Genomic DNA, 14,473 nt, shown 5'->3' on the forward strand with positions numbered 1-14,473 from the left:
CCACCCTCCCAGGCTCTCACTCGGAGTCTTAAGCAATCTCTCAGCTCACCCACAAAAATCTCACAGCAAGAAGGGTTGTTGCTGACATCACTCTAGTCTCTCACCTTAGGGCACTGAGTGGCCACCATTTTCCATTTTCCAGAACACTCCAGGGCTTTACAGTGAAATAAAAATGGTGGCTTGCAGCTGCCCTTCAAACAATACCCTTTCCTTCATTGCATTGGGGGGGGGGGGGTTGCAGTAGACAATGAATAAACTTGGCGCTTCCCGCAGTTACATTTCCTTCAAGTGTTTTATCCGACTCTTCAACTGACGCGTCTGCCAGTGCTAAGGCTGTCCGTGACCTCAGACTTATGATTTAAAAGACATGGCACAAAAGGAACATGGATGAGGAGGGAGGAAAAAGCAAACTCAAGCGCTATATCTTAGCTACAAGACCAGCTGTAACAAGCCAATTTGGGAAGAGGGTAGAGGAAGGAGCAGCCCTCCATTTCCATCTCTTCCTTCTCTGGCAGCCTGATGGAAAACCTGCTGTAGTTGACAGTTGAGGGAAGATACAGTTGAGAGAAGTGCATGGCTTCTCCCAAACAAACATGGGAACTGTGGTTTGTTAAGGGTGCTGAAAATTGTAGGTCTGTGAGGAGTGAACAGCAGTTCATGGGATTCTTTGGAGGAAACCATGACCGTTGTATATTATCTTAATTCTACCAGTGTTTGATTACATTTTAATCATTGTCTTTTTATGTCTTTAGTTTGTTCTGGGGAAAAGGTGAGTAATAATAATGATGATGATGATGATGAGGATGAGGATGATGATGATGATGCACCCCTTCTGGAGAGTACCATCACTTAGTTGTAGCTATGGCAACCTAGCTCATTCTTTGAGATGCTGATGAGAGCACTTCTATGGCTAGCTAAGGCCATTGTCTCACAAAGAAACTTGTCTGAGCAGTTCAGCAGCCTCTTCTACTAGATCCAGGACCAAGGATACCATCCAAACTGACCTTCCAAACTAATAATAATAATAATAATAATAATAATAATAATAATAATAATAAAATTTTATTTATATCCCTCCCTCCCCAGCCGAAGCTGGGCTCAGAGTGGCCAACAATAATAAAAGGAACACAGTTCACATAAAATCACAATCAATTGAAATGCATTCTAAAATCAATTCAAAATCAAATTAATGGCAACCATTGGGCTAGAGTTCTGTGAGGATTAACAGTATCTTTTTCCAGCAAGTCGTCACCATGTTCGTTTATTACAAACCAAGAGCACCCGCCACAACACAGTTCTCGTTTCCTCTTCCTCTGCAAGCATAGAGATATCACGGTCTCCCACAGCAGGTGAACTTCCAAGCAAATTCTCCTTGGCACTCCACAAGGGAAGTCTGGCAAAGGGTTACCTCTGCACATAATAATTTCCCTTTCCGCCAACAAGAGTGTTCAAGGCACAGCACATGCACCACCTCATTGTAACCCATTACAACAACCCTGTAATGTAGATCTGCATTAATATCCCCATATTGCATTTTGGGGGGAGAAGTGGGGGGAACTGAGAAACAAGTGATTTGTCTCAAGCAACTGATGAAACCCATTGCAAGTTCTAACTCAGCATTTCCTGGGTCACACTGTGATCTCTTAGACACTGGCACCCCAGCTCCCATTGACAGCACTAATTTTTGGAGTGTGCATGGTTACATAGGAAACTGACTTATCCAGACCATTGTTCCATCAAACTCAGAACTGTCTACACTGACGGGCAGCTGCTCTTGAGGGTTGCAGCTGAGGAATGATCCTATACTTGAAGAGGGCAGGGATTGAAGCTGGGACCTTTGCATGTAAATCAGACAGGCTACTAACAGAGCTGGAGCCCTCACTTGGCTTGGGAAAGGTCCTTCAGTGGCTGCCCCTTAATCCAGAAGATGCAGGGCTTGGAACTGAGAATTCTGCTGCTTTGCCTTTGACTTCGCTGGGTGCCTCTGGCAAAGTAAGAACAGAAGTGTTAATGCAGGGGATTTGTGCATGGGTCAGCAAACCTTTTTAGCAGGGGGCCGGTCCACTGTTCCTCAGACCTTGTGGGGGGCCGGACTATATTTTGAGGGGGAAATGAACAAATTCCTATGCCCCACAAACAACCCAGAGATGCATTTTAAACAAAAGGACACATTCTACTCATGTAAAACATGCTGATTCCTGGACCGTCCACAGGCCAGATTTAGAAGGCAATTGGGCCTGATCCACCCCCGGGCCTTAGTTTGCCTACCCATGGTTTAGGGTGTGTTTCCACCTTCTGGATCCATACCTTGGCAGACTTACCAAGAGGTAAAGTGCAAAGTGCAAGCAAATCTTTAAAATGGAAATAGGCAAAAGGAAGAGGGAGGTTCTGCCCTATATTATCCACCAGAGGGCATCCTTATATCCCCAAGCAAAAACTGCAGTGGCAAATCACAAATGGTTAAACATTGTTATACTGTAGGTGCTGGCAGGCTGGGGAAGGGTGGGGGTGCAAAACGCATTTCATGTGTCACTCACCTTGAACACATGTGCATGCATTTGGGGGCCATAAAGTGGGAGTGCTGAGCTGCTCCTGACATCTAATGCAACTTGTGCATACAGTTACAGGTAGGTAGCTGTGTTGGTCTGCCGTGGTCGAAACAAAATAAAAAAAATTCCTTCCAGTAGCACCTTAGAGACCAACTAAGTTAGTTATTGGTATGGGCTTTTGTGTGCATGCACACTTCTTCAGAGGTATCTTCAGAGGTATCTGAAGAAGTGTGCATACACACTAAAGCTCATACCAATAACTAACTCTCTAAGGTGCTACTGGAAGGAATTTTTTTATTTTGTTTGTGAATACAGGTAAGAGATTCAGTATATTATAGCCTCCAACATTATTATTCCATAATAATAATATTAACAATGTTACTGTTTATACCCTGCCCATCTGACTGGGTTGCCCCAGCAACTCCGGGTGGCTTTCAACATATATAAAAACATAATAAAACATTCAATGTTTTTTTAAAAAAACCCTTCCCTATAAAGGGCTGCCTTCAAAGGTCTTCTAAAGGTTGTATAGTTACTTATCTCCTTGGTTTGGGGGCCACATAACTCCATACCTTCCAACATTTCTCTGATGAAAATAGGGACATCTTAAGGAAAAGTGGGACATTCCAGGATCAAATCAGAAACCGGGGCAGCTTCTGTAAATCTGGGACTGTCACTGGAAAATAGGGACACTTGAAGGGTCTGGTATATTCCTGGGGGCAAGGAATGTTTGTAGGCAGAGGGAAACATCCCCTGACAGGCAATTTTTTGGACAGTGTGGCAGTGGTGGGTGTGGCCACTGGTAAAGGTGGGTGGGGCAACAGAGGTCACTTTTACTTTTTAAAAAAACAATGGGCTACATTTCAGTTGCTTAAAAGCCATAGATTTCTACATCCACCCAATCCTCACACCCATCCAGGGAAGCAAGAGGCATTATTACAGTTCGACGACAAATTCCAGTCAGGCAAAAGCACTTGCGGAGGATGAGGAGCAGGGCTTGTGAGGGGCGTGGCCTAAAAGTGTATCGGGGCCCAGATAGAGTCCGCAAGGGCCACATTCAGCCCACAAGAGCAAACTGTACACTCTTTATTAGAAGTGAGGGATTTCCAAATACAGAGAAAATTATGCATATTTTTATTTCATAAAATTTATGTATGGCTTAATTGGTTTTTTTTATATTAAAAAAAACCTCCAAGTACTGTAGTTTAAAAAACAAACAAACAATGAAATCATCAGTTTAAAAATGGTTTAAAATGCGAAAGATTTATGTGATCTGAAGAGAAACCAGGAGGCAGAGTTGTGGGAAGTCCTAAAGAAATAATATATCAATTCATGAGTTTTTATACAGAATTATATCAAGGGAAATAGGGCAATTTAGATGAAATGCAAAAATATGTAGAGGACAGTGGACTATCTGATATACCAATAGAGAAAATGACAATTTTGAATGCACCAGTGACAACGATGGAATTACAGCAAGCAATTTCACAAGCAAAACTTTTGAAAGTACCAGAACCTGATGGCCTTTCAGCAATATATTATAAGAAGTTGCAGGATTATCTAATACAACCATTAAAGGACATTATGAATATGATATATATACAACCTGAAATGTCTGTAACCCGAGGTATGACTGTATTCTAGACTCAGAAGGTCATGATAATATTTTTCATTGACACGCTTATTGATGGTATGAAAAGGTAAAAGTACATAAAGGATTTACCAATCATATAATTAGGAAAAAATTGTATACACTATCGGATAAATACAAAAAAAAATTAGAGGTAAAAACATCACTTTGGCTCACCATTGGAAGCTATAACAGTAAAGAAAAAGTATATGATAGAATATGATAGTATATGATAGAATAAGTATATGAAAGAACTTATAGAAATTTGTTAAACATGAGAGAGGAGAGTATAAATTAGAAGAACTTAAGGAATTATCAGGAAAATTAACAACACGGATACAATATCATCATTTGAATGATTTAAGAAAGATAGGATACGAGGTTTTGGGGAACAAATATCACAACTGGAGAGAGACCTGCTGGAATGTAATGTAAAAGTGATGTCTAAAATGTATAAAATATTATTGGAATGGGAGACAAAGGATGAGCAAGTTAGATCCTCAATGATACACTGAGCAATAGATATTGGTCATAATATAAACATGGAAGCGTGGGAACGATTGTGGAATATGGATATAAAATTTACAGCATGTTATGGTCTAAGAGAAAATTACAGCATATGAAAATGATATATCGATGGTATCTTAACACTGAGTAAATTAGCAAAAATGTATTAATCTAAGTCAAGTAAGTGTTGGAAATGTAAAGAGAAAGAAGGTTCTTTTTATCATATGTGGTGGTCTTGTAGTAAGGTTAGAGCTTACTGGGAAATGATATACAGTGGTACCTCGGGTTACATACACTTCAAGTTACACACTCTGCTAACCCAGAAATAGTGTTTCAGGTTAAGAACTTTGCTTCAGGATAAGAACATAAATCAGGCTTCGGTGGCGCGGCAGCAGCAGGAGGCCCCATTAGCTAAAGTGGTGCTTCAGGTTAAGTACAGTTTCAGGTTAAGTACGGACCTCCGGAACGAATTAAGTACTTAACCTGAGGTATCACTGTATAATGAATTGAAAAGGATGTTTACAATAATGTTCGTAAAAACCCCAGAAGCTTTCCTTTTTGGAATTAGAGGGACATAACTACCCAAATTGTACAGAAACTTATTCATGTACGCTACTACAGCAGCAATAATGTTAAAAAGGTAAAGGTAAAGGTACCCCTGCCCGTACGGGCCAGTCGTGACCGACTCTGGGGTTGCGTGCTCATCTCGCTTAAGAGGCCGAGAGCCAGCGCTGTCCGAAGACACTTCCGGGTCACATGGCCAGCGTGACGAAGCTGCTCTGGCGAGCCAGCACCAGCGCAGCGCACGGAAATGCCGTTTACCTTCCCGCTATAAAGCGGTACCTATTTATCTGCTTGCACTTAGGGGTGCTTTCAAACTGCTAGGTGGGCAGGAGCTGGGACCGAACAACGGGAGCTCACCCCGCCGCGGGGATTTGAACCGCCGACCATGCGATCGGCAAGTCCTTGGCACTGAGGTTTTACCCACAGCGCCACCCGCGTCCCAGCAATAATGTTACTTGCCCCAAAATGTAAAGAAGCAGAAGTCCCAGCAAAGGAAGAATGGATACAAAAACTTGTGGAATATGGGAAAAACTGGAAAAGTGACTTGAAGTTTACAGCATGTTATTCTTTGAAGGAGAACTATGTAAAATAATTCACAGATGGTATTAAGATGTATAAGACTGAATCAGATAAGTGCTGGAAATGCAAAGAGGTGGAGCAAACGTTCTTTCATATGTGATGGGGTTTTAAAAGGGTAAAAGAGTATTGGGGAAAGATCCATAATGAATTGGGGGGGGAAAAATGCTTAAAAGCACTTTCCCAAAAAAAAACTCAGAGTCCTTTCTGCTGGGTATAATCTGGACTGAAATTCCCAGGGGTCAGAAAAGGTTATTTATGTATGATACTACTGCGGCCCGTGTTTCGTTAGCCCCAAAGTGGAAAACAAGTGAGGTCCCAACCAAAGAAAAAATGGCAACTTAAGTTGACAGAATATGCACAACTTGCAGACACAACATATAGAATAAGAGAACAAGAAGAACATACATTTAAAGAAGATTGTACAGTAAAACGTTTATTGAATGTATTGGAAATAATTGTGTACAGCTGAAAACGCTGACAGCATTAAGACAAATTCAACAGTGTAAATAAGTTTTGATGGATGCAATAACGGAATACTGAATGGTATAGTTTTTGTAAAATATGCAGGAATTTATGACATGTAAAATGAAGCATGGAAAGAGAAGAAGCGAAGTCATTGATATCTTAAGGACATAAAATCAGTGATAAGTTAAAATCAAATTAAAACATGTCAGCAATCTACATATCTAGATAGGCTTGCGGAAACAAAAATGTTTCAGGCAACAGAAAAAGTACAGGGAAGGCACCTGCCTGATGTTATTAGGCAGGGAGTTTTAAAGTGTGGGTGCTGCCCCACTAACAGATAAACTCCATGTCCATAAACTCTACGGACATTGTTAAACAGAATGTGTGGAGGTTGGAATTGGAAATAGAAAGTGTGGTCCCGTTCTCGCTGGCCCCATCCAGTGCAAAGTTCAATATTACAAAACTATGTAGTTCCTACTTCTTTGGGCTTTACAAACACACATACTGTATGTAAGTAATAAAAATACCTAAAATGCAGATCCATAATAAAGCAGCAATCAAAATTGTCCCTTTTAACCTTGTAACAAATTTTGGCAAATGTCTTTCCAAAAATTGCCAGAATTTTAGCATTTCAAGTCCTATTCCCATCACAGAGCTACAATGACTTGAGTGGTTCAACAGTGAATACCTCCTCACAGAGACCTGTGGGAACTGTAGTTCTCTGAGCGGGATGGGAGTCTCCCAACAACTCTTAGCACCCTCAGCAAAACTACAGTTCCCAAGGACTATTTGGGGGAAGCCATGGCTGTTTATAGTGGTATGATAATGCTTTAAGCGTACAGTGCCAATGTGACCCAGGACTCAACAGCCAGTCTGGTTGGATTCCACATGCAGAATCTGGAGACGCCACCTTATCCTTCATTTCAGGCAGCAAAATGTGCTGGAGTGACCCCATGAATGTATGTTGGACCCAGGGCAAGTATTCAGTGAATAATAGCCGGGAAATATCTAGCAAATTTTAGACTTCACAGTTTGCAAGGGAGAATTCTAAGGAGGAAGGTTTCATGAGCCATTTCTTCCTATTTTGACCCCCTGGATGCTACAGTACATGCATGCATACACACACACACATATCTTTTTTATATATATATATAAATATTTATTAAAGTTTTTTAAATATAAATGCACAAATAATAAACAATCTTACTTCTGTCACAAACATAGTTTCATCACTTCTTTGGACTCCCTCACGTCTCCCGCTCCCATTTACATCATTAAAAGTTTTTTTTTTTTCCAAACAAATTATCAACTTGTTTACAATCTCATATCCACTCATTCAAATATGATCTAGCAATTCTTCCAAAAAAATTTTATATTTTCTTTAGTCTCACTTATCATCAAATTTAAATCTAATTTAGTGGTGGCCAATTTTTTATAATCTAGCATCCTTCTTAACATTCAACCAAATTACAATGTTTTTGTAGATACATCTTAAATTTCTTCCAGTCTTCCTCCATTTTCTCTTCTCCCAGGTCTCGGATTCTGCCAGTCATCTCGGCCAGTTGCATATAGTCCATCAGCTGCATCTGCCACTCTTCCAGTGTGGGTAGATCTTGAGTTTTCCAGTTTTTTGCGATGAGTATCCTTGCTGCCATTGTTGCATACATAAAGAATGTTCGGTCCTTCTTTAACACCTTCTGGAGGATGTGAGGGCAATCTGGCTGCGACATTTGTCACCCCATTGATCGCCAGGGTTGATTCGGCTGATCTGGCTGGCTAGGCGGGTGTCCCCTTCCTCCCTCACCGCTCCATGTGCGTCCCTCCCGAAGCTGCGCGCTCGGTGGAAGAGGACGACCATCCCAGATAGAAGGAGTGTACCGTTCTTCGGTCAAGGGTATACGATAGCTGCGCTCCCCTGCTAGAACCTCCAAACAAGCACACACACACACACACACACATATCCACCCTATTGTCTGTTGCCATGCTCAGCATTCTGTTTACCACACTTTCCCTTTCTTAGCTGTGCCACAGCCAATGGGGAGGCAGAGCTGTGTGCTGAACATTCCGCCACATTTGTGCAGATTCCAATTTCAGAACACTGGTGGCTCACTCACCTGGGTACCTTTTCCAACTCGCTTCAACCAGCTCCAAGACAGCAGTTGTAGAGGATCCTTGGCCCCACAGCCTCCCAAGTCTTTATATTCCAGGTACATGTAGACCATCAAGTCAAAGCTCTAGGGCAGGGATGGGAAACTCCAGCTCCCATCAGCCCCAGCAAGTCTGGGGTGGTGGGAGTTGTAGTCCAACAGCGATTGGAGGTTAAGCATCCAGGCATTACAGAAATTGAAATGTACAGGGCTGAGAAGCCTTTTTTCAGCATGAAGGCCACATTATCTTCTGAGCAGCCTTCTGGGGGCCACATGCTGGTGGTGGGTAGGACCAGAAGTGGAAGCTGCAATGGATGTAAAATTTTACTTTTGTTCAGTAGGCTAGTTTCTATGCATTACACATCCCTCTCTACCCTTCATCCAGTTTCAGTGGAGGCTGGTCCTAATAATAATAATAATAATAATAATAATAATAATAATACTTTCTTATTTGTACCCCGCCCATCTGGCTGGGCTTCCCCAGCCACTCTGAGTGGCTTCCAACAAAGATTGTTGGAATGTCACACATTAAAAACTTCCCTGAACAGGGCTGCCTTCAGATGTCTTCTAAATGTCAGGTATGGTAGTTGCTTATCTCTTTGACATCTGGTGGGAAGGCGTTCCACAGGGCGGGTGCCACTGCCCAAAAGGCCCTCTGCCTGGTTCCCTGTAGCTTTGCTTCTCGCAGTGAGGGAACCGCCAGAAGGCCCTCGGCGCTGGACTTCAGTGTCCGGGCAGAACGATGGGGGTGGAGATAGGCTCCCTTCAGGTATACTGGGCCGAGGCTGTTTAGGGCTTTAAAGGTCAACATCAACACTTTGAATTGTGCTCAGAAACGTACTGGGAGCCAATGTAGGTCCTTCAGGACCAGTGTAATATGGTCTCGGCTGCTGCCCCTAGTCACTAGTCTAGCTGCCACATTCTGGATTAGTTGTAGTTTCCAGGTCACCTTCAAAGGTAGCCCCATGTAGAGCACATTGCAGTAGTCCAAGCGGGAGATAACCAGAGCATGCATTAGGGTAAACTGGGCACAAGAGGAACAGCCTGCCTTCAGCTCTCACCTTCCTTCTTGCTCACAATTAGTCCCAGGAGTGGCACTGCCTGTGTCAGCTTCCTCCTCCTTACAATCCCTCTGCACCATACATTTAAAGCAATATCATACCAGCTTAAACAGTCGCAACTTTCCCCAAAGATTCCTGGGAACTGCAGTTTGGTCAGGGTACTGAGAGTTGCTAGGGGATCCCCTATTCTCTGCACAGACTTTCCAGACTGCTTTAACTGTCAATTTCTCTCTCTCAAGGAACTCTGGGAATTGTAACTCTGTGGGTAGAATAGGGGTCTCCTAAGGACTCTCTGTGGATTACCTGCTGAACTAAGTAATAAGTGACTGGACTTTATCTCCTTCTGGCTCCTGAGTTTTATTGGCTAGACCCAGGAGTTTACAGCCTTTTTGGATTGCACCAATTCCATAATTAATACTGTGAACGAACAGGATGAAGGGACCATGAAGCCTCCATCCAAACAGACCACTCTAACCACCAGTCCTTACAATTCAATCAGTAATTCTGTAGACACCATTAAGAGGACTCCTGAACCTAGTACAGTTACCATTAAGAAGTCCCAAGTGGAACTCAGAATCCAGATCTGTGGTGGATGGTATTTTTGTGTCTGATGTAGAAGATGACAGCTCTGCCAAAGGACCTAACGGGCTGGAGCTTGGAGACATGATACTTGAGCATGGTTGTAAACTTTGAGCCAAAAGCAAACCAACAAAACGCTTCAAAGCTGGAGCAAGCTTGGTTACTATTCCTTCGGCCTTTTTTATGGTTTCTCAAACATGTATTAAATATAAAGTTTCAGCTTTCAAATACAGAAGACCCTAAAGATTGGCTATAGCTTATTGGCATGCAGAAGGTCTCAGTGTTCTATCCCTGGAATCTCCAGGTGGGACTGGAAAAGCCTCCTGAAAGTCCATATCAGTCTGTGTAGACCAGGAATAGGCAAACTCGGCCCTCCAGATGTTTTGGGACTACAATTCCCATCATCCCTGACCACTGGTCCTGCTAGCTAGGGATCATGGGAGTTATAGGCCAAAAACATCTGGAGGGCCAAGTTTGCCTATGCCTGGTGTAGACAATATTGAGCTAGATGGACTGACTCAGTTGAAGGTAGCTTCCTATGTATCTACTTTAGGGAATATGTGGATGCTCTGACACCTGAGGCCACTCTGATAGAAAAGTATCATTTGTTTCATATCGTGCCTTTCCTCCCAAAGGAGCCCAGGGCAGCAGTATTTGGTACTGGATTATCAGGTTTATCAAATCTGAAATATTCTATCAACATCAGAAAGGTACATTGCAAACACCACCATCTCCTCCTCCTCATGCTCTGCAAAGCATCACGGACATCAAAGGTGCTATGTGATTAAGACCTTCACAGTAATTCATACCGGGGAAAATTGAGAAAAAGGAACTCCATTTTAGTACATGTTCTGTATTTTGTTTTTAAATATTGCAGGGGAATTTGTGGACGACAAGGTTATTACATACTCATGTTTGGGAAGTTAATCCATTCAGCCCTTTCTGCAGACGATTGGGACCTTAGGAGGCTATTCTCAAGTAAGTCATGCATGATGAAAGACTTCCACAAAGAATCCTGGGAACTGTAGTTTGGTGAGGGAATTGGAGATCACTAGGCTCCCATACCAAAATAAGGAAAGAGAAGCAATGACTGTTAAACCAGTTCAGTTATTATTGTTATTGTTTATTATATAGCTTAAATCTACAAAATAGAGATATACCCTCACAGTCCAAGAAATTAAGAAAATGAAGACTGGTTACCAAAACCCAGTGCTTTTTCTTTCTAAAAAAATGTTTAGGGGTACTCTCATTTTCCTACTCATATTGAAATACTGCTCCTCAATGAGGCCAAACTTAGATTCACAAAATGTTTTGGAGTATGCATCCCCCTGCGTCCCCCCAGAAAAAAGCACTGCCAAGACCCATGGGGGGAAAGCAAGATTTTGAAGGTTTATAAAACATTCATTCCATCCCTCTGGTTCTATTGTGTTACGATAATAAGCAAGGTGTAAATTTATTTCAGTTTAAACAATTTCATTTAAAAAACAGAATAGTAATGAACAAAAAGCCCTTGAGTACTAGATTAGCTTAGAAATATGCTATGACTAGGTTGCCCACAAAGGCAAAAAATTTCAGGCGACATATTTATGGTGACATCTAGTGAGGCAAATTGCACTTTTGGCTTCACAAGAGCTATCAGTGAAATAATGTAACATCTGCCTTTCAATCAAGTCTAATGTAAACAAATCTGCATACTGACAAAACCAAAGCATAGCCAGCTTTTTAAGATACCGAGGACTGTAGAATTCAATCTACAGTTACCACATATATTTTTGGAAAGATAAATATATTAAGTACTGTATGCAATGACACACCAGAATCAGTGCAATTTCGCTCCTTGAAACTGATCACCAGTTACTCAGTTACAGAGCAATCCTTACACGCAGTTACTTGAAAGTTACTCGCATTGAACTCAGTAAAACACTTTCCAGCAATCCCAGTTAGGATCGGATTGATTAATCTACCAGTTAACACTTGCAGCCCTAATCCTCACGACAATAAAAAGCAGAAGGAATAAGCTAACATGCTCTTTTTAAATGACATTTTCCCCATGAGTTGAAAAAAAAAGTCATTAAGTAATTAAAAAACACAGATTTGCCTATAGCTTGGATAATTCCAGGTTGATTTTAGGGAGAAATTTCATTGGTTTCAAAAAGTGTAAATTTTAGGTGCAAAATTATGTAAGAATTTGAGAGTCCATCTTAACAACTCATATTTCAGAAGTTGTTCCTTGCTGTGACTATTCTGTATTAATGGATTTTAATGCAACACTTCAGCATTTGTAAAATTCAAATTCTAGTGAAAAGAAAAATAATTTTGAAGGTCTTTGGGTTCTGGACAATCATTATTTTCAGAATGCACAATGTTGGCTGCCTTTGTAAATCTTTGCAATGAAACTGAAATTCTGTAATAATCTACCATCTGTTTATCAATGTGAATAAGGTATTTATAACAGCATGTGACGGACGTCCTCAAAGGCTATATTTGTAGAGGGAATAACTGGGGGGAAATCACTTTAGACCAAACATTCTTTGGGGAACAGGAGGCACCAGAATCAGGAAGCAGCAGCCCCAAGCCTTGTTATTTCCAGCAAGTGGAAGGCACAAGAGGAAGACCTTATATACAGTGGCCTTCTAGACCAAACCCTAACCACAACCTGCAGAAGTGAAGGACTTTCAGGGATTGCTTACTCATCAGCTCCACAATGTGTCTAGTGGGATGCAGAATCATACTATGTTGTTGCTCTTTGGTCTGGACCCAGATTTTTTGGCGCCATTGTTTTTAAGGACTGGGGTGCGCCCATGTCCTTTTCTGAGAGCTCCATGGGTTGTTTAGCAGGTCTCCTCTTTGAAGGCTTCTCAATAGGATCCTCAATACTAGTACCAAAGGGCACTGCTTGTTCCTCAAGGTCCTTGACCTGGTGTGTGTGTGTGTGTGTGTCTGGTTCATCCTCTGTGGACTCCTGTGTATGGTACGAGGTCAGGACTAGGGCATGCCAAACATCCCCATTAAACCCTTGATAAATATTTACATTAAAACAAAAAATACCTTTGTTAAGATTATCTTCTTCACACGGCAACGCTGAGTGCTTAATCTCAAATGATGCCTTGCTAGGAACAATCAGACTTCAGATGCAAACAGCTAGCTAGAAGAATGGGGTTGGACCCAGTGTTAAGTCATACCCAGAGTAGACGCCTTGAAATTAGTAGATATGAATAACCTATTCTTATCAATGTCAGTGGGTTTACTTCTGAGTAAAACTTAGTTGGATATGTCCTACTGGGAGTATCCAAGTAGATGCATAAAGGCCCCAATCCACTTTCTCCTCTGTGGATCTGTCAAGTGAGAGCTGTGTGTTCCCAAAATTCCGAAGTAAGGTGTGTGGCAACCACAGAATCTTTTCCAGAGAGGCATGAACTATTTAACTCTTTTCTTGGGAATATTTACTGACTCTTACATTGCTATCCTTTAGGCACCAGGAATTGTCCCCAACCAATTTCTACTCAGAGCCCATAGAAACTACTAGGCTTAAATTAGTCGTGTCCATTCATTTAAATGGGTCTTCTTTGAGTAGAACTTAGCTGGAGACCTCATGTAAAGCCCAGAGTGCATTTTTTAGAAATAATTATTGGTTCTAGGTGTTGTTTTAAGCTTGCTGTTGCTTGTTTTGCCTTTTGTAGTTTTTATTCTAGTTTTTATTCTGCTTTTGCTATGTAAATTGTATTGGGGGTACTTATCAAAAAGCTTGACAAATAAAGCTTACAAATAAGAGAAGCATCAAAGATGGAGTGCCACCACCAAGTACCTTGAGACGGTCTCAGAAGCGTACTGGCAGCAGTGCAGCTCTTTCAGAATTAGTGTTACGTGCTGGCAATAAGCCACCCCGATAATCACCTACCCGCAGCATTTTGTGCTAGCTGCAGCTTCCACACTTACCAAAGTTGTTCAGGTGTGGGGCATCTTTGGCCCTCCAGATGTTGCTTAACTACAGCTCCCATAAGCTGCACCACACATGGTCAATGGCCAGGGGTGATGGGAGCCGTAGTTCAGCAGTATCTGGAGCCTTGTTCTAGAGAAACTTTGATTAATCCAACACAGAATGTCTTATGCAGAAGTATATACTCAGAATCACTTAACTGAGATTATTTGACTGTTAAGAGATCCCGAGTATGCATTATTGTAAACTGAAGACACATCAGTATGCTATGGGGATTCTAATAAAATGAGAGAACTGATTCTACAAGGCTGAAGGCACAATCTCAGTTCAAGTGGTACCCTACCACAGTCCCCAGAAGGATTTTCAATGCATGAGCAGGCTGATGCCAACTAAGATTCCTTCTCTATGGCAATGTCCTCTCTTCTGATATATGGATGATGTCAGGGAACTGCCAT

General features: G+C 41.7%; 1 protein-coding gene across 4 annotated transcripts in view; it reads left to right on the forward strand.

The window, feature by feature from the left end:
* The first annotated feature begins 8,361 nt into the window (after positions 1–8,361).
* The window catches only part of USP7 (ubiquitin specific peptidase 7), a 90,244-nt gene continuing 84,132 nt past the window's right edge, over positions 8,362–14,473 (forward strand). For 3 of the 4 annotated variants that reach the window (XM_081840240.1, XM_081840241.1, XM_081840243.1), the window contains exons 1-2: positions 8,362–8,501; positions 10,959–11,059. In XM_081840240.1, coding sequence (XP_081696366.1) covers positions 10,993–11,059 — 67 coding nt within the window. In that variant the 5' untranslated portion in view covers positions 8,362–8,501; positions 10,959–10,992. The remainder of the gene's footprint in view (positions 8,502–10,958; positions 11,060–14,473) is intronic. The other variant, XM_081840244.1, reaches the window with a different exon arrangement.

Source organism: Podarcis erhardii (genome assembly GCF_964252035.2).
Source record: "Podarcis erhardii genome assembly, chromosome: 14".
Classification (NCBI taxonomy): domain Eukaryota; kingdom Metazoa; phylum Chordata; class Lepidosauria; order Squamata; family Lacertidae; genus Podarcis; species Podarcis erhardii.